The sequence below is a fragment of the Gossypium raimondii genome, chromosome 12, assembly GCF_025698545.1.
Source record: "Gossypium raimondii isolate GPD5lz chromosome 12, ASM2569854v1, whole genome shotgun sequence".
Classification (NCBI taxonomy): Eukaryota; Viridiplantae; Streptophyta; class Magnoliopsida; order Malvales; family Malvaceae; genus Gossypium; species Gossypium raimondii.
Genome location: NC_068576.1, coordinates 28,284,847 through 28,306,353, shown reverse-complemented (window position 1 = coordinate 28,306,353; position 21,507 = coordinate 28,284,847). Strand labels below are relative to the sequence as shown.

The 21,507-nt window shown below is 33.4% G+C and overlaps 1 protein-coding gene across 1 annotated transcript; it reads left to right on the top strand.

The window, feature by feature from the left end:
• The first annotated feature begins 5,985 nt into the window (after positions 1-5,985).
• LOC105763625 (protein GLUTELIN PRECURSOR ACCUMULATION 3) lies at positions 5,986-21,361 on the top strand. Its single transcript, XM_012581905.2, has 16 exons — positions 5,986-6,250; positions 6,329-6,426; positions 7,723-7,861; positions 7,955-7,983; positions 8,071-8,167; positions 8,248-8,303; positions 8,409-8,516; positions 8,767-8,823; positions 9,489-9,580; positions 11,315-11,399; positions 12,087-12,239; positions 12,484-12,578; positions 13,309-13,488; positions 13,645-13,757; positions 20,545-20,635; positions 21,072-21,361. The coding sequence occupies exons 1-16, from the start codon at positions 6,189-6,191 to the stop codon at positions 21,174-21,176; spliced, it is 1,560 nt and encodes a 519-aa protein (XP_012437359.1). The 5' UTR covers positions 5,986-6,188; the 3' UTR covers positions 21,177-21,361.
• The last annotated feature ends 146 nt before the right edge of the window (positions 21,362-21,507 follow it).

Genomic DNA, 21,507 nt, shown 5'->3' with positions numbered 1-21,507 from the left:
GTAGGGGGAATATGATAATACTCTAAAATGACATATTTTTATGTATTAATTACATATTTATTTTGAGTATGATCCTACTAATTTGGGATATTTATGATTTTTTATCTTGTATGGACTAAATTGCAGACAAAAGGGAGTTTGGGGGAAAAAGCATGAAACTAAAGACAAAATGGGTCAGCATGCGAAATAGGGAAGAAATGGTGCCGAAAATATAAAGTGCAAAAGACTTGGTGGCAAAAATTCAAAGAAGAGATTTATGAACAGAAGACTCTATTTAAATTTGAATTTTATTTTTAGGATTATTGTTAGTATTATTATGATATTATTAGATTTAATTTCAAATTATATTTTAATTTATCTTTTAAGAGTTTAAATAGGAATAAACTAGGTTTCTATGTACTATAAATAGGGGATGGAGTGACTTGAATATTCACTCATTTTTTCTGTAAACACTCTCTCTCCCTTAGGCTCTAGCTTTTTTTTTGTTCCTTCTATTTTTTAATAAAAATTCCATTCCATTAAACTTATTTCCTTTTTCCCGAAAAACATGAGCCACTAAACTCATCTAGCCAAAAGTTATCGAGATTCCCCAAAAAAGGATCATGAGGCTTAGAATCTGCACTTAGCCTTCTCAACGAGTATTCATCGTTTCTCCGCATTACGGGATTGACGCTTCTGTCCATGTCCTTCCAAAAGTGATCTTTTCATCTTGTGCAAAGGTGGCTGCTTTGTATGTTTTAGGAAGGTTGCATAGTCGATTTTCTAACTTATTGCGTCAATGGTTGTTGAGCCCAAGAGACGAAATGGCATGGCATTCACCATTAAGAAATGATGATATTATAACACCCATAACCTTATATGAGCCCTCAAGGCCTAATATACACTTTAAAAGTGAATCGAGACTAAACTGGATACTCAGGGAATTTTTCTCAAAATGTCAAAAAAATTTTAGGAACAGGGGACACACGCCCGTGTGGCTCACATGGCCAGAAAACACGCTCGTGTCTTAGGCCGTGTGGGCATTCGATGTGAGGCACACGACCATGTCCCAGCCCGTGTCCATACCCGTGTAACTCTCTAACTTGGATCACACGGCCAACCACACGCCCGTGTGATAGGCTGTGTGTAAGGTGCAAGGGTCACATGGCAAGCCACACGCCCGTGTGTTAGGCCGTGTGCAAAAACCTAGGCATTCTGTTTCAAAGTTGTAGGTGCAGGGGACTCATGACCAGACTACATGCCCATGTGCCAGGCCTTGTGTCACACACGGTTGAGACACACACCCGTGTCTCTACCAGTGTGGATGAAAATAGACCATTTTAAGACCATTTTCTCACCCATTTTGACATCAACCTATACATCACATTTCAATACTTCAATATATCCCAATCAAGCAATCAATACAAGCTAAACATATGTTTTAAACATGACATAACATCACAAATACTTAATTAACTATTATACTTACTTGTTTAACCCATTTCATAGATTTGTCAAATCTACTACTAATTACAAACTTACTAACATTTATCATTTACAACCACAATTCAACTATTTCATTTCCAAACCAACCCTATACATGCCATATAAACCAAAATTCACATTGCAAAAACTAACGAATTAAATTGGATAGTGTGGCTTGATGTGTTGATCCGATCCCCTGACCTCACAACAATCTACAAAGACATTAAACACAACGAGTGCTTAATGAAGCTTAGTAAGTTTGATGGTTTTAAACATAAATCTTACCGAACATTGAACATATTACAACCAATTCAAGTAAGTAAATCATTCAAATTACATTTCCTGCCAACCACAACTTTAATTTATGAATTCACATCAATACTATCAATAACTTTAAATCTTCTTATATTAATTTCATATATCACTTTCATTCCTTACCAAATCGAATTACAATTTACGGATGTGAGCACATCGTATTTAGAAGCCCGAAAGTTGTACTGAAGCACATAAGTGCTAAACAGGACCAGTAAGGGTTGAGCTGAGCTCATAGGAACTGAACGAAAACCCATTAGGGTTAAACAGAAACTCATATGAGTTAAGAGAAACTTGTAAGAGTTAAATGAAAAGTAAACACGAAAGTTCGCAACAAATGCTGAACCTCGGTTTACCTAGACAATTTGTCATCAATTCATCCTTTACATTACCTTCAATTCATCCTTTACATTTTCCGTCAGTTTCTCCTTTACATTTTCCTTCAATTCATCCTTTACATTTCCGTCAATTCATCCTTTCCCAATAATGATAGTACTCAATCCCGCGTTTCCGACCGGATTTGAACATTCAATTTAATTTCTTTATTTTAATAATAATTTTATTTTCCACAAATGATATGAATAAATTCATACTACCATTCATCGATTTAACATATAATATAAAGGTTTAATCATACGAACTTACCTGGGTTAAATGGTAGAATTTGTAGTAATTCAGGGACTATTCTGCTATTTTCCCTTTTTCACGTTTATTTACGGCTTGATCTAAAATGTAAAATTATTCATTTATCAGCATACATTTCAGTTTCAGTCCACTTCACAATTTATACCCTTCAATTTTCAAAATTACACAATTACCCCAACTTTTACAATTTTTACAAATTAGTCCTTCACCAATTAGCCTATCAAATGAGCTAATTTTTCCCAATTGAAAATTTATCTAAATATTCTAAACTATCACACAGTCCTTGATAAAGGAAATATAATACCAAACCCTAATATTTAATCTTTTTCACAATTTGTTCCTAAAATTAATTTCTATCGAAATTACTTAATAAAATCATCATATAACAAAATTAAATTTCTAAATCCATGTTAATTCATCAAAAACTTCCAGCACTCATCAATGGTAACTTTCAAAATCACCCATGAAATCAAAAGCTACTAAAATAGATAGTTGGACCTAATTGTAAAAGTCTTAAAAACATAAAAATTTCAAGAAAATGACAAGAACTAAACTCACTTGAAGTAAAAATATGAAAAAATAGCTTTAGAAGCTCTCCAATGGCTATTTTTGGCTGAAGATTGATGAAGAAATGTCTAGATTTTCAATTTAGTCTTTGTTTTAAATTTTTATGTTAATTCCCAAATGACCATTTTGGCCCTAATTCATCAAATTTCAAAATTTTTCTCTACACATGCCGTTTCAGCCTTCTAATAAATGTTTAATTGCCACTTTGGTCCTCCCTTATTCACCACTTAAGCTATCTAATCACTATTTCTTTAATTAGCAAGTTTGCATCTTTTTCAATTTAGTCATTTTTACTTAATTAACTATCAAAACGTTAAAAATTTCTGACAAAAATTTACTACTAACTTAATGAAACTTCATAAATATTTATAAAAATATTTACGGCTCAATTTATAAAATCGATGTCTCGATACCTTGTTTTCAAAACTAATTTACCTAATAAATTATTCTAAAACATAAATCACTAATTCAAAAGTCTTCCTAAAATCACATTTAACTCATAAATACTAAATAATAAAATTTTTGAACTCACTCGTAGGATTTAGCTGTGTCAAACCACTGTTTTTTACACCACTGAAAATTGGGTTGTTACAGATCTAGTGTAAGACGGTCCCACAAAAGTGACGGTTGGCTAGAGTCAGGTTCCTATAAATCATAAGTTTAAAATCTAAGTGGAGCTGGTGGCCGTAGGTGTCCTCTTCCACTATAACTGGCTTATTCTGTTATGAGAAGGATCACCTAAAAGCTTAGGATTGAACAAAAGGAGGATCGAGATAACCGAATGCTGGAATTCCACAAATCGAAGAATTTCTTTCCTTAATTCTATTTCTTTTTACAATTTTAATTTCAATTTATATAGTTTCAACTCGTCCATATTTTTAATTCTGGTTTTTTTTTCCAGGTATGCTGCTTTTCTTAGGCACGACTATGCCCAGGATTTCGAGGAACAAGAAGTTATAGCAATATAGTCCCTGAGGATTTGACCCTACTTCTTTTACACTATTCCTTTAGTTATTTCTTAGGGATAGGTTATTTTTGGTGCTTTCAACGACACACCAATATTTTTCTTGTTTCAAGTGGTATCTAAACTATTTTTCTTCAAGTTGGTACCTGTGTGGTTAGTTAAATTGTTAAGTCTATTTTAAAAAAAGAGATAACCAGTTAAAAATTACCATGTGCAAAAAAGACAAAAAAAATATTATTTTCTTTATATATATTTTTAAAAAATATTAAAAATTCATAAAGATAAAAAAATAAAAAAATTAAAATAGAGAGGATTGATTCAACTGGTTCAACCAGGTTTTTTTAGCTCAGTTCAATTGATTTGTATTGGTTCGTAAGTCAACCGATTCAACCCCTATCTCCAGATTGATTTTTGATCCCATCGGTCGATCCAATTTGGTTTTGAAAACACTGATTTTGATTTATAAAAGATTTTTTTGATCCCGTAAAGTCGAGTAAGTAGGTGGTGAAGTTTGAAAATAGAATTAATCACCAGCGTCTCAATTTTGAGGGCCAATTTCAAGCATTGTTGACATTGTCAGACATTATAAAGAAAGAAGAAAGAAAAAGAAAACAGAGATAGAGAAATAATGTAAAATAAAATAATTAACTTTTAATAGTTTATATGACACAACGATCTATTATTGGTTAGATTTTTTTAATGGATGGAGATAATATTTTGGTGTGAAATGGGTAATACAAGAGTAGCTTAGGTAGGAGTGAGCAAAATTTGATTCGACTCAAAAAAATTGAAAAAAATTCAAATTTTGAATTATTCGAATCGAAGTAATCGAGTTAATTGAATAAACTAAAATTTCTTTTTTTCAAATTTCAAGTTCAAATCGAGTTTAGTTTTCGAATTCGAATAATTCAAATAAACTAAATATTAAACACTTTTACTTCCCTTCCCCCCACCACCCCGACCTTTTTACTTTTCTCTCAAAACATTTTTACTTTTACTTTACCTCCAAAACTTTTACTTCTCGGAAACCCTCCAAAACCTTTTTCTTTTTTCTTTTCCCCAAAACTTTTACTTCCTCCTAAACTCCAATTTTTTTTTAATTTATGTCTTCTATTTATATTATTGAATTAAATTTCACAAATTATACTATTTATATTATTGAATTTTTAATCATCCGAATCTTTATCAATTTCATTAAATTTAATTATTGATGATGCCATAAAATATTCAGTATTAAAATTTTTTGTCGGTATCAATTTAATATTTTATCTTTAAAATAAATTTTATTAAAAAAATCACATTTTTACATTTAATATATTTTTAATTTCAAAATATATAGTGACAATAATTAGAAGATAATTGAAACAAAGATTAATAAATCAATTATAAGGGGTTGAAAGTTAATAATAAATTTGACTACGGTGGGTGATAGTGGCTACAAGGACCCAAAGTCACTTTTTTAGTTTAACTCGAACATATATATTCGATTCGATTCGATTCAAATTTCATCTTAGTCGACTCAATTCAAAAATAAAATTAAATCAAGTTAGGATGATAAAATAAGATTCGTCAACTCGATTAACTCAACAATTTTTCATTCAATTCGATTGAGCGCTCACGCTTAAGCTTAGGTACCGACTTAAAAAAAAGAATATTGTTTATGTACTAATTTGTGGGCTAAGCCTATTCTTTTAAAGACTTAATGGTTTCACTAATAATTTGACCTTTGAAGGTAACTTGGGACCAAAACTGATTTAGGTCTCAAGATTAAAAAAATGATATAATTTAGATATCAACTTATGCATTAAAACAATTTATTTTATATTAATTTTTAAAAAACCACCTCACCCTCTAGTTAAACACAAGACTTAAAAGGGAAAAAGATCAAAAAGAAAAGAAGCCCGATTAGTTAGTTACCATTTTTAAAAGTTAAGTGACAATAAATTTTAAATATAGTTGGATGACATATAGTGTAATTTACCCAACAATTTTTTAAGGATAAAATTGGAAACAATGGTATACCTTATTAAAAACCTTTGCATTAAGTTTATTCTTCTCGAGTGCTCCATTGAAAACTGAAAATTTCCTAATAGCAGCACTAATTCTAAACGAGGCTTGATCAATTCCTTTCTTTGAAGATCGTTAATGTTGTTCTTGAATCTTCGATAGCTGGTGAAGTAAGAAGTAAATATCATAGAGGGAAAAAAGAAAAAAACAGAGAAAAAAAATTGAACAAATGCATTACTGGGTTCGAGCTTTTGCTTCTGATTTCTCTGGAACTCCTCCCCAGCCTCGAAGGTAACGCTAAATCTATATGTTTGTAAATTGTTTACGTTGTAGAAGATTTGTCTGACTGATTCTTGCATGGTTTCTCAGTGGTCACACCGCTGTTCCAATCGGAAAATCCAAGATCGTTGTGTTTGGTGGTCTTCTCGACAAGAAATTCCTTAGTGACATCACTGTTTATGACATCGGTACTTTTTTTTTTTGGTTGTTCTTTGGTATTTGGTGAAAGTTGTTTTTTCCTTTTTAATTTTCTTCACGGTTGTTCTGGTTTTTCACCGTTTCGTTCATCTGGATTGTAACTTAAATTTGATCGAGGCATGAGAAAATGCATTCGTTAGCTCATTTTAAGAATCTATAGTCAAATTTGTGTGATTTCATAGTTGGTTTTTCAACTCTATGAAAGCCAATAGCTATGTGCATTCAATATTGCGATGAAATAGCTGATATATGTTTAATTTTTTAATTGAATAAAGCGGTTTAAATCCTTGGAAGCTGATGCAGTTATTCAGTGAATAGTGTTAGATCGGAATTTTCATTTATATTTATATATAGTGAAGTAATTGTCAAAGAGAATGATCATGGTCATTGAGATGAAATTAACGCTTATCTTTGTGTTCGTACTAGCGATGAAACAACTGGAGCTAGCTTGTGTATTTTTTATCCAGGAGACAAGTGCTTGGGGTTTTATAAGGATTGAGTGCTTGTGTATTTTTCAGAGCTTGGGGTTTTTGAAGCTCAGTGGGAGTTTGACCTTATATGAATGCTTACAGGTGCCAAAGGAAATTACTTGGGGGATGTATTGCTCATATGAACTAGGAATGTATAATTTATGGTGTGTTCAGAATGCCACTTAGTAATTGGACTTGGGTCTAATTGCTTGTAATTAAACATGTGTGGCATGTTTGGGTAACCATTTTAATTAGTAGGTCCTAGTGAATTGAGTATAACCAGAGCACTCCAATTACACTGTTTAATTCTTATAGAAGATTGAAAATTGGAGGAAATACTAGGGTAATTAGCCATGATGACTTCCAACCTTTTTCTTTTAGATTCTTTATTCCTTTTTAAGATGTAATTACTCTCTGCAAGATAAACACATTTATGGAATTAGGATTCATTGTAACCACAAGGCACTGTCCTAATAATTACACTTTTTTACAATTACCTTATGGTGTCCAAACATACCCTTGTCTGGATTTAATGGTAAAAGAGACACTATTGATGCAGATAGGAGTGATGATGTTTAAGTGATATTCATCATACCATTAGCTGTAGAGTAAGTAGCTAGTCAAGTGAAGCTCATTCTAGAGAATTGTGAGATTTATTATTATTGGTGTTTGTGCTTTAATATGCCTAGCCCTCTTTAAGAATAATAATTGTATTGTTTTGACATTTTTCATCATTGCTGTATTTTGGATATAACAAGTAAACCTCGTACATCTGCAAATTCTGACTTGTACTGTATTTTTTCCTTAATGCTGTAGAAAGCAAACTATGGTTTCAGCCAGAATGTACTGGAAATGGGTCAGATGGACAAGTTGGTCCCAGCCCACGAGCATTTCATGTTGCTGTTGCAATTGATTGTCATATGTTTATCTTTGGTGGTCGTTCTGGTAACAGAAGGTTTGTAAGCATCAAGTGTGCCTAAAAGTCTATTTGTTTTATTACTCAAATCATTTGTAAACACATGCTATTGATTATGATATTAATATCCAGGTTAGGCGACTTTTGGGTCCTAGACACTGGTAAGGTTCTATTTCTGTTATCTTGTGGTGTAAGCTTCTTGAACCTTATGTTTAACCCATTTAAATAATTGGATATATTTATTACAGATATATGGCAATGGTCAGAGTTAACAAGTTTCGGTGACCTTCCTTCATCACGGGATTTCTCTGCTGCTTCAGCTATTGGAAATCGAAAAATTGTTATGTATGTTAACTTGGAATTTCAATCATGTAGATCATTTGTTTGTGTAAGTATATTTTCAAGCAGTAGTGAATTGAGTGCAGGTATGGTGGTTGGGATGGTAAAAAGTGGTTGTCAGATGTATATATCTTGGACACAAGTAACTTCTTTGCTCTGGAATTTATTTGTTTTCCTCCTCCACTAAATTACTTATTCCTACTTCGTAAGACGACTTGCTAAGTAAGAAGAGGATGTCCTTGAACAGTATCGCTCGAATGGATGGAGCTATCAGTTACTGGATCACTACCACCACCTAGATGCGGCCACACAGCTACTATGGTTGAGAAAAGGTTGCTTGTCTTTGGTGGCAGAGGTGAAGTGTTCATATAGCAGTCGCATTGTAACTGAGTTTCCATGATCATTAATCTTTCGACCATCTGGAAACCATTTTTCATAGAATAATTATTGGAGAATTATTGTTTATGTTAGAAGCAAGATGGCATTTTATGTCTTCTTGATGATTTCTATCTTTGATACTTGTTTACTAGGAGCATGCTTGGTTTTGAAAAATGTTCTTGTTTCAGTTAATTGAGCTGACACGAGCACTTTCTAAACTTTGGCAGGTGGTGGTGGGCCAATCATGAGTGATTTATGGGCTTTGAAGGGTCTTATTGAAGAAGGTTTGTATTTGGATTTCCTTTCCATTTTAGTTGTGCAGATAGACTCTATTTCTTTAAAATCATTGAACTGTAATTTCCTCACTGATGCTTATATTATTCTTGAATTTTGGCTTTTAAAATTTAAAAGAGTTTGTATCTAATGATATCTGTATAATTTCTGTCCTTCAATGAGTTAGTTCCGTTTGAAAGATGTTTGTAGCACTATGAAATGATTTTCTTAGTAGTGCTCTTGCAGAAGATAAAACCAGCTTTCTAGTGTTGTCCAAATCCAAATATTTAATGGCGCAATAGCATGAATCCTGATATTGATTCTATGGATACTTGCAACTTTCTCTTCCATGTTAATGATAGTATGGATGATACATTTTCATGTAATTGTTTTTCCTTGGATAATTTTATACAGGCAATTGTACTACATGTTTGCTTCATTTTGCCTAGACAAAGCTAGGAGATGTATAATTCAATGGACCAACCTATTGTTAATTATTAATTAAAATTTTTATTAGAGACATCCTTTCTTTGCTTTATCTCGACCTTTATTTGTCTTTAATATAAGCCAATGATGTTTGCTCTTTTGTTGCATTTAGAATAAATATTGTTTCTGATTTTAGATTGTTATAATGAATTATTAAGTTAATTTATGTTGCCTTTCTTGTGGAAGGAAGAGAACGAAACACCCGGATGGACCCAATTGAAGCTTCCAGGTCAATCGCCTTCTCCCCGTTGTGGACATACGGTCACATCCGGAGGGCACTATGTAATATCATCTCTAAATTCCTCACTGATTTAGCTGTGCATCTTAATCTTGCAGAACTAAACACCGCTGAAGATGCAAAATTAGCTTGTTAATTCATATGCCTCCATCTCTTATTCAGGAATAGAACATATAAGAAAATTATTTTTTTGCATTTTTTCCTGTAATTTATGACTGAAATATTGAATAAATAGGACTGCTTTTATGTTATTTATATAATATTTCTTTTTTGGGATAAGTCTTCAGGGTGAGCATGAATCTCAAATATCCAGCTTAACTTATAGCTCTTGCATCTACATTTAAATCATAGCTTAATTTCAAATGGAATGTTAGGCATCAAACTATCAACATACACAGAAAAAATGACTGATTGAGATGAGAGTGTCATAGTGGATGTGTGGGCCTATAAAGAACTATGATGCAGTAGCTATTACTATTATGCTATTTTATTAATCTATTGATTATTAGACATGAGTGGATGGCTAGGATTATAAGTTACCTTTAGGGTTTAAATCAAGGAAGTCAGTACCGCACTGGTGGACGCACCGTTTTTCTATTGGAACTGGTGCGTACCGGTACCGGTCTGTTTTGGTGTACCATTTCTGATTTATTGATATTTTTGAATTTTTTTTAACATATATAAAAATATTTACAAATACCAAAAGAATTATATAAATTAAATTTCAAATATAAAATATTCTTGCACCAACTAATGCATAATGTTCTAGTAAAATTTTTTATTATTTATTACCATAACGACAAAAAGTTAGAAAATTTATAGTTTTTAATATTATTCATGCACAAGACAGTGCACAATGTTCCAGCCGGTGCGACCGGAATAAGGCAGAGCGAGCCAGTGTGACCGGTATGGATCAAAGTTTTAACAAATGCAGAAAAAGGAGTTGGTTGAACTGGTTTATTACTAGAATGGTGTGCACCAGCCGGAACTAGTGCGGAACCGACTACACTGTTTTAAATCTAGGGTTAGGACTAAACTTCTTTTGTAATCTTAGAGTAAATAAGCAGTAAAATAGATTTGCAGGCAACCTGTTTTTTTTAATTAATAGATTTAAAAAACTAATGATTTTTATAACTCTACATTTTCATGAGTTCTAACTTCTATCTTGATTTTCAGCCTTAATTTTATTGATTGTTGATGTTTTATTCCCTAAATCAGACCAATATAAACTAGGAATGACTACATAAAGATAAAGGTGTGGATTGCATACATTGAGGACAAAATCAGAGAATTCAAGGTGATCTGGGCATTTGAAGAAAACATATGCAAATTCTCCCAAGAGAATTAATTTAATGGAGAATATCTATTTCAAGAGAGGAATTGGAAGACCAAAGAGGAAATGAATGAAAACTATAAACTGACCTTTTACTGAGCTGACTGAAGGGCTTAATAAGTGATCCTTACAGTCAACCGTATATGGTGGGAAAAGATTTAGTTTGTTGTTATATACAATATTGAGACTTGCTTTCCTAATAAGATCACAAACTACTGTTTTGGAATCTTAATCTTCTATCCATGCCATCTTAGTAATTTTCTCTTTTAAAAAGATTTTATGTTTAATATTAATAGTATCCGCGTGTGTCTCTGAAGTTTTCGGAGAACAAAAGTTCAAGGATTGAGTATCGTTGTCATTGTTATGCCAAGTATGGTTATTCTAATTCTAATGCGAAGGTTCCCTTCTTTTACATTTTGGCTTATTTTTCTCCCCTTCCTTGCAGCTCTTGCTATTTGGAGGACATGGAACTGGTGGTTGGCTAAGTCGCTATGATATTTACTATAATGATTGTATTGTTTTGGACAGATGTGAGTATATTTTTTTGGTTTTCTCCAACTCATTGCACTTTGCATCTTGATCTTGGTTGTTTTCCTTATTCTTTCTGGTTTCTTCTAATCTATGTGTTTGAACAAATTGGTGGTAAGAGTTAAGTACATCAATCTTTTGTACCATGGTGGCGTCAGGTGGTGCTGTTCTTACACCTTTACATGCTGGACCAATACAAAAGAGTAAAACAAAACAAAACAAAACAAAACAAAATGGAAGTGTGAAAGACATAAAGATGGAACTATATAATTATATGTTTAGATAGAAAATTGTTGAGCACGTCAACCCTTTGGTTTCCTCTTTGATCAAATAAAATAATGGGCTTGAATCAGTTATTGTTTAAACATATAAAGATTTTTGGTGTGATACTGAATTTTGGATGCAAGAATGTTTATGATTAATATCACAGCTTTCCATAACTTAACTCTACAAACAAGAGATAACCTTGCATTCTTTATTAGGAGGTCTATTGAATCCTATTGTAGTATTTATTTTCTACCAGCGCTGCATCAGTTGCTTCAATACTCTATTGTTTTGTTGATATGCTCGGCAATTATCTTTATTGTTTTACTATGTGTTTTACAAAATCTTTATCCCTGTCCTTACTCATGCCTAGTGATTTATGTACTTTATGTGGTTGACTATTGGTTTAATTGCTCCAAAACTAGTGTCTGCTCAGTGGAAGCGCCTACCTATTGGAAATGACCCCCCTGCTGCTCGAGCATACCATTCTTTGACTCACATAGGTTCTCGCTATTTGTTATTTGGCGGTTTTGATGGCAAATTAACTTATGGGGATATATGGTGGTTGGTTCCTGAAGGTACTAAATCTACTTTCAGCTAGTGTAATTGTGCATCATTTAACTACTCTTAAATGACAGATAGTGTTGCAACTTGATTCCACTCAAGGAAAAAATTAGATAGGACATGGACTTCCGTATTACAGCAAGAAGTGGTCCATAATTTCTTCAGAACGTGCATTCACTTGTTTCTTTAAATTGCCCTCCAGTTTCATTCACAATTTTACCATTTTTAAATGCTTTTGGCTTGGTCTCCTCCTTACAGGGGACCCAATTGCAAAGCGGTTTATTGAGTCCCCACCAAAAAATATTCCTGATAATAAGGGCATGGCTGCAGAAAGTATCCAATCTTCTTTCAAGGTATTGATGCAAAATAATTTTGTACCTTTTAGAAAAGGAATCACCAGTTGGTCTTTTAGTTCATGTGTTGGTTTTATTCAGACAAGCATACCCAGGAAAAACAGAAGCAAAAAAACAAGAGAAAGAGTAGAACCATAGAGCTATAAATGCTGCATACATTTTTTCTTCAGAAAGATAAAGTCTAAAAGTACACCAACTTCACCAACTACAAAACTTAATAGTCTTACTTAAACTTACACAAAATCTGCTGACATAACAAGTACAGGCTAAACCAGCAATTAGGTAGCCACTCATTCAACATCATGGCCTTTTCTTGTTGAAGATTCAATTGGAATACCTTGTCTTCCGAGGTCATCTTTAACTCGCATCCTGTTTAACATATATATAATAGCTTGAGTTGGATGAGCAATCAAGTCATTTTGTTTAGAAAGTAAATATTCATAGTTGAATAAAGATCGTGTATATTGATGTAGTTGTTTTTAGAGAAGTTATTATCGGAATCACCGTGGAAGTATTGCTGGTACATTTTTACTAGGTTTGAAACTTTAAAGAAATTATTGCCAACTCAATAGATTAATGAAGTTCGTAAGCTTAATAGTTTGTTCAGTGTCCTAAACATAGTTTGCTTACAAACAGAAGTTTTTATTCACCTTTGGGGTAATTTCCCGTTGATGTCACTGCACCTAGTGTTGTTTCAACGGTATCTGATGATTTCCATTTCTTATAACAGGAAAGCCGAAGAGAAAATGATACAATTTCAGAATTGCAAAGAGCGTTAGGAATTTCAGTTTCACTCTCGAGTCCTGTGCTTCAGATAATAGATGAGTCTGAAGACAAAGAATTCATTGAACTAGGATCAAGGTTGATTGGAGAAAGAGTTCCTAGTAACAACCAGGGTTTGCTCAATCAGGTATGTCTTAATATTTGAATGTTTTCTTTTTGTGCATTTTCCGGTAATGATATTTCCAATGGTGGAATAAATAGACAGTTGAGTTGCTTCGTGATCACTAGTGGTTTCTTTTTGTGTATTTTTCGGTAATAATATGTCCAATGGTGTAATAAATAGACAATTGAGTTGCTTCGTGATCATTGGCGGAGATCTACGCCAAGTTCAATACCACTGAAGGAGCTTGGACCTTTGCTTCGTGACTATCAACGACTGATTTCGCGTCATCATTTGTAAGGCTAACCAATTTTTTCTTCTTATTTCTCTATGTCCTAGTTTAATTTTCAACTTAGCTTGTTTGATGATTTAGGGTTTCTTTTTTCGTTTTCTTTGTGTTTAGTCTTCTCGATTTTCTTTTATAAAATTATCAGCAACCAATTATATTGCAGATAGTCTGCATTGAGTAATATGTTAGAATGTGTTCAAATCATAGACAAGAACACAAAGCGAAAATAAATGGGAAGGTGATTATTATGAAAATGCAAAACATTTGGAATAGTGAAAAAGCGAGTTTCTCTAATGCTATGTCAAACAAGAAATAAGAGTAAACAAATTAGGGTTTGGAGGTTTAAGATGGATAGACTAAAGAAGATTGATGTGGAGGAAATGTTAACCTTGGGTGGCTTAGTGAAATTAGAGGAATTTTGAAGCTGCCAGGTGATATAATATAAAGCCAAGATTCTTAGTAGCATATCTTAAGAAATCTTCCATGATTTACACACACACATATATGAAGAATTTTGAGAGATTGATTGAAATGAATTCTCATATGTTAAAACCCAAGGTTGTTGCATTTGAAAAGAGGTATAAATATAATGGTTGTAATCAAATAGAACCCTACAAGTTAGCCTAAGAATCTGTTAAGATTAGGTGTGCATAAGAGGTTAACTAGATTGTGCTAAGCTATCGACAAGATTGGTCAATACACCCCTTGAAGTTGGTGCTTGGATATCACACATTCCCACCTTGCATATCTAAGTATGATAAAATCTGGTGTTAGGCCCTTTAGTGATCATGTTTGCTAGTTGCTTGGAAAACATAAAATAAGTTCAAGGCACTGTGAGAGAACTTTTTTTTTATTAAGTGTTGACCAATCTTCCCATTGCAAGAGAAAAAAAGTGTCGACCAATCTTTATGTGCTTTTATTGATCATGTTGTTCTAGGTTTTGGGCTATACTTCTGGTAGCTTTGTTGTAACAATACATGGATAGTTTATCTTTTCCAAACATTTAGTTCTTCCAATTCTTTTTGCAGTTATAGAAGCTCAAAAACACCTTGAGCCGTAGCTTTATACTCTACTTCATCACTTGATTGAACAACTAGAATATGTTGCTTGTTTCTCCATGTGACTAGGTTTCCTTCCACAAGATGACAAGATTTTGATTGGGTCGTAACACATGTATCCCTTTTGATTCTAAGCATAACAAACAAAAGCATATTTTTTAGCACAAGGCTCAAGTTTACTCTGATTATGATCATGAATATGAACAAATGCACTAAAACCAAACACTTTCAAAGATAGATCAATGGTCAACCTAGAAGTAGAAAAAAATGATTTGAACATGCCGGAAAATGTTTTAAAACCTTTAACATGAGAAGACATCTTATTAATAAAGTAAGTGGCAGTCTGATGAAATTAGAGATGAATACTCTAATGTATTGAGGAAAAAACTTTCTCAAAGTATATATTTCTTAGAAATATGTACAACTATATATACATGTAGGATTTAACAACTAAGGAAATAATATTTCTTAATTAGAATCTCTAAAAAATATTAGTTGTAATCTCTAAAGGTACTATTTAATAATATGAAAGATTCTCAATATCAAAGATTCTCAACACTCCTCCTCAAGTTGGTGCATAGATGTCTCACATGCCTAACTTGCAAAGAAGATTATGATAATTCTTACAGTTGAACCCTTTAGTAAAAACATCAGCTAACTGTTTTTTCGAATGCTAGGTAAGATAGACTTAAGGCACCACCGGCTACTTTTTCCTGTATAAAATGACGATCTATTTTGATGTGTTTGGTTCTATTGTATTGTATTGGATTTTGAGGTATTCTGATGGCCGCATTGTTGTCACAGTACAAGGTTGATCCATTTTTGTTTAACAACTTCAGCTCTTCCAATACTTTTTGTAGCCATAAAAGCTCACAAACTCCTTGAGCCATGGCCTTATACTTAGCCTCTGCCCTTGATCGAGCCACAACACTTTGTTTCTTGCTTTTCCAAGTGATTAAGTTTCCTTCCACAAGAGTGCAATAACCCGTTGTAGACCTTGTGTCATCAAGAGAACCAGCCCAATCTGGATCTGTAAATATTTCTATCTTGAGATGACTATATTTTGAGAAGAGAATACCTTTACCCGGTGCAGACTTCAAATAACACAAAATTCGCAATGTTGCCTGCATATGAGTTTTGTGAGGATCATGCATAAACTGGCTTACCAAACTAACAGCATAGGCTATATTAGGCCGAGTATGAGCGAGATAAATCAAACGCCCGACGAGCCTTTGATATCTCCCTTTATCCACCGTTTCGTCGATCCCTGCTTGTAACTTGTGATTACTCTCAATAGGTGATTTGGTTGGTTTGCGACCTAACATGTCAGTCTCTGTCAGAAGATCTAAGACATACTTTTTTGGGAAATAAAAATTCCCTCTTTCGATCTGGTCACTTCTATTTCGAGGAAATATTGTAACTTTCCCAAGTCTTTGATTTCGAATTCTTGAGTCAGTTGTTTCTTAAGTCGGGCCATTTCTTCCTTGTCATCTCCTGTCATAATTATGTCATCAACATAAACTATAAGGAGAGTAATCTTATCCTTGTGATGTTTTTATAAAGAGGATATGATCAACATTATTTTGTTGATAGCCAAACGACACCATAGCCTTGCTAAATCTGTCAAATCAGGCTCTGGGAGATTGCTTTAGTCCATATAGGGCATTTTTTAGTCTACATACCTTCCCTTGAATATTTTTATCCTCGAATCCTGAAGGAACTTTCATATACACTTCTTCTTCTAGGTCTCCACGTAAGAAGGCATTCTTTACATTAAACTGCTGAAAGTCCTAGTCGAGATTTGCTGCACACGATAAAAGGATCCTAATCGTGTTCAATTTAGCAACAGGAGCAAATGTTTCTTGATAATCTACTCCATATGTCTGAGTGAATCCTTGCGCTACTAATTTGATTTTGAGTCTTTTAATTTAAACCATCAGCCTTATACTTAGATAATACTTTCTAGATGACAGACGATAACATTTGTAACCCTTCTGTGTGGGAGAGTATCCAATGAAAACACACTTGACTGCTCGAGGATCCAGTTTGCTCTCATGTCGAAGATGAACGAAAAAAATACAACCAAAGACCTTCGGGGAAACTGTGTAATCTGTCTTACCCTGTAAGGTTTCTATGGGACTTTTAAAATCAATGACTCTAAGAGGCATCCGATTAAATAAGCTGCAACTAAAATCGCATCCCCCAATAAGGTTTTGGGAGATTCATAGTGGACATAAGTGATCTAGCCACCTCCAAAAGATGCTGATTTTTTCTTTCGGCAACACCATTCTGAGCACTTGTACCTGGACAATTGGTCTAATGCAAAATCTCATATGATTCCAAATAATCATTAAAGTTATACTCGGTTCCATTACCAGTTCGCAAAATCTTAACCTTAGCATCAAACTGAGCAGTAATCAATTTATGAAAAGAACGAAAACTTAAGAAAACATCACTTTTGGACTTTAATAAAAATACCCATGTCATCCGAGTGCAACAATCAATAAAAGTAACAAACCAACGATTATCAAATAAAGAAGTAAGGTGAGTAGGGCCCCAAACACCCGAATGGATAATCTCAAAGGAACAGTACTTCTATTATTACGCAAAAGATAACTGTTTCTTGTATGCTTAGCAAACTCACAGGTATCACAACCTAAAGAGTCTAATTGAGTTCTTGAAAACAAATTAGGAAACATTTTAGCAAGAACAATAAATGATGGATGTCCTAACCGCCTATGCCATTGAATAATCTCCTGGTTGACATCTTTATTGTCTCTAAATAATGCTTAAGACATATTGGACAATCGACCCAGAAGATATAAGCCATCACACAATCTACTACTGCCAGTCGTCTTCCCTGTCTGGGGGTCTTGAAAAACACAGTGATCGGGAAAGGATTCAAGTTTACAATTTAAGACTTTAGTGGTATTAACAGATAAAAGGTTAACTGGGAATTTAGGGACATGAATGACAGAGGATAAAGTGATATTGGGAGTACAAACAATAGAACCTGTTCTAGAGATGGAGGTAAGGGAGCCATCGACTAGTCACACACTATCTTTAGATGGACAAGTAGTATGGTTAAATAAGCTTTTGGTTGATCCTGTCATATGTCTATTTGCATCGGAATTAATAATCTGATAAGTAGATGGAGCATGTAAAACAGTACTTGAGTTTGCATGACAACATGATGACTCTCCTCTTGTTGTACATAAGAGTATGTCACATGGAGAGAAGGGAACGGAGTCTTGTCAAGAACTTGAACCCGAATCTGATCATACTCAATATTTAACCCAGCCAAGAAACAATTAACATGCTCCTTTTTCACCATCTTCTGAAATTTGTCGGCATCCTTGGCACAATTCGCTTGTAAATCTTGATAAAAATCAAGTTCCTGCGGAACCCACTTAATTCAACAAAATATTGAGAAATTGTTAGCTCATTCTGTTTTGTATCATGGACCTTATTACGAATCTAAAAAATTTGCGCATCATTCCCAACACGAGAGTAGGTGAGAGCAGCAAAATTCCAAATCTTTTTTACAGTATCAAGCAGCAAATAGGTTTTGGAAATATGGGTTTGCATAGAGTTGATAAGCCATGCCATAACAAGAGGGTTCGTTGAATCCCACTGACTAAAGGTTGAATCAGTGAGTTCAGGTTCTGACGATTTATCGATTATATATCCTTGCAAGCCACGATCCTTGATAAACAACAAGCAGGACCTTGACCAAGTAAGGTAATTATGTCCAACAAGCTTCACAGGGCTAATTTGCAATGAGGGATTATCGGTTGGAATCACGAGCTTCTTGTCTGTAGACATAATGCTGGAAAAAACAACTAAGCCCCTCAAAAAAATCTGCTTGCACAATTAGAATAAAAAACCACTCAATAAAAAAATAAAAAATAAAAAACTAAATAGATCCCTACAGAAAACACTTAGCCAAAACACACCACCACTTAGAGGAGAATGATCGGAAGAGAGCAGAGAGCACAGCAACGGTGTTAGAAAAATCACAGCGGCAGCAGGTGGAGTTGCTGTTTTGTAAACAACAAGGCTCTAGTTGCTTCTATAAGATGCCTATTTTTTTTCTCTTAGCTACCCCATTTTGTTGGTTTGTATTAGTAAAGAACTTTGGTGCCCTATTCCCTTGGAATTGAAAAAACTGCCGAGTTGATCATTAGAAAACTCTTGACCATTATCACTCCAAAATATTTGCATCTACTCACAAAATTGTGTCTTAACCATAATATTGATAGCTTCAAATATATGCTTTACTTCACCTTTGTCTTTCAATAGTACACCCAACTTAGTCTAGTGCAATCATCTATGAAACTCACAAATCACCTTTTTCCTTTTACGATTGCTACCTTAGAAGGTCCCCATACATTGTTACGGATTAACTTAAAAAGGGTTTTGCGGCATCGTAGTTTTATGAAGAAAAAGATGAATGTATACTTCTTTTCAGTTTGCATACCTTGTTCTTGATGGTCTTTGCTTCAAAGCCTCGTGGAACCTTCATGTATACTTCTTCAACTAGACCTCCATTCAGAAAAGGATTCTTAAAATTAAGTTGATAAAAGGGCCAGTCAAGGTTTGCTTCCAAGGAGAAGAGGATTCTAATTGTATTATGTTTTGCAATAGTAGCAAATAGCTATTGGTAGTAAATTCCTTAGGACTAAGTGAATATTTTATTACAAGCTTGACCTTGAATTTGTCCATTGTTCAATCTTCTTTTTATTTTACTCTAAAGACCCATTTGCATCCTATTGTATTCTTGTCTAGTGGCAAATATGTAATCTTCTAGGTTTCATTCTTTTCAAATGTTTGAATTTCTTCATTCATATTTTTTCTCTGTTCTGGTTCCTTTAGGGTCTCATAGACATTTTTGAAATTGTAATCCTGTCGAGTTAGTCACCAATACTTGTTACAATAGCTACGAAAAGGAAGGAAATAAAGAAAATCCTAACATTAGCCTAAGATTATAGCTCCTATCATTTAGCTTCTGATTGAAGTAATTGCAGATTCTATACAGCTAATAAATTGCACTCGGTAACAAAACCCAACTACAGTCATCACCTAAGCAAGAAAAAGAACTCTTAAATTCACATTTCTGTCAGCAAGTACTGGTGCAAACTTTTATCGGTTTCGGTTTCTTAAATCAAATGTTAAGAGTTGGGAAGGGGTTATGGATAGTTTTAGGCTTTGTATAAAAAATAAAACACTGATAACCGACCACATAAACTGAAATGATAGTTCCCTGACTGTATTGAGCTGAACTTCACTGAATTTTGTAGGTTACTTTGGTTTTTTCAGTTATCAGCAATTAATGCTAACCCCTAACACCCACACATGTTTAACATGGAATTCAAAATTTTTTTGAACATGTTAAATTATTTCACAGAAACATTTATTTTTTTTTTCCAAAATTTTAGCTAATCTACAAAATTTTTGTATGAAAATCTCAAATAGTTAAGATTAAACTTAGAAACTGTATTGAATCTTTTGGATGTTTAACAAATTTGAATAAGAGGTATTAGTTTGAAATATCTTCAATGTGAGCCAATCTGGTAGTGATTGCTGTAATTAGGGCAATAACTCGGTTAATGCGGGTAAATCATTTTATGTTGTGGGGCCATTTAATGATGGGCAAATGTGATGAAATTTTTGCTTTGGTTTTTCATTTTTCCACTTTTTTCAAGTTTTTGGTGATTTTTGATTGTCAAATGGCAGAGCAAATAGTGGATCTGATTTTCAGTCTATTGATTCATGGTTATCGGGAAAAGAAGCTTACAAGTTTTATCACTTGAAAAATGTTTCTCAGGTATGATTTACATAGATGCACATCCAGTATATTAGTTCTTGTTTATGACTGCCCACAATAAGGGAAATGAAAATTGTGTTTGTTAACGATTCTTAGCTAGTAAAATAAGGACATTATTTGCCTGCATAGAGTTTATCATAGTACATGCAATGATTAATCTTGAAAATTTTGAAATTATCAGATGCATGGTTTAAAGTATGTGAATGGTTGATTGATCAAAAGCATTATATTACATTTTATCGTCTAAACATTAGCCTAGCCTTGAACATGGGTCGTAATAAAATGCTCAGTCGCTTACTTCTGTAATAATTGTTTGTTATTGGGAATTACTTTAAACTTCTCTCATATTTGGTGTGTTTGTCATCCTCTATCCTGCGTTTATTTACTGCATCACCTCTCCTCATTTCTTCTGATTTCTGTGTTCTCGTATTTTCAGCTACGGATGAATGATATTCCGAAACTGCTTGCTGAATACAAAAAGATTCTACCTGAGCAAAACGCATCTGGCCCGAGAGCTGGATTCGAGGAACAAGTTTTGTGAAAAAGATAAGTTTGATATAAGGCAAACAAAATAGAAATGAATGACATTAGGGTTTCAAGTTTCATTTCTGTGGATATCACTTCGATTTTATGTTCATGTGACCAGTTTTAACTTGAACAAGATATGTTTTATTAAACCATAAAAATAATAACACATTTAAATATGAATGGTGCATGCTTTAGATTCGTTTGTGTTTAAGATTCTGACGTAAATTATATTGCATTTATATTTACATGATTGATAGAGGAAAAGAAATTGCGATGCATACTTGTTAATTGGGTTTACTATTCTATCTTAAAATCATAATAGACAAGAATTGTGTGGAACCAGA

What these genes read in the sequence shown, in the direction of transcription:
- LOC105763625 (XM_012581905.2), top strand. Translation starts at nt 6,189, where the DNA reads ATGCATTACTGGGTTCGAGCTTTTGCTTCTGATTTCTCTGGAACTCCT. An exon ending in GAAGGGTCTTATTGAAGAAG is followed by an intron (nt 8,824 to 9,488) that starts GTTTGTATTTGG and finishes TGTGGAAGGAAG; the next exon opens with AGAACGAAACACCCGGATGG. An exon ending in ACCAGGGTTTGCTCAATCAG is followed by an intron (nt 13,489 to 13,644) that starts GTATGTCTTAAT and finishes TGTAATAAATAG; the next exon opens with ACAATTGAGTTGCTTCGTGA.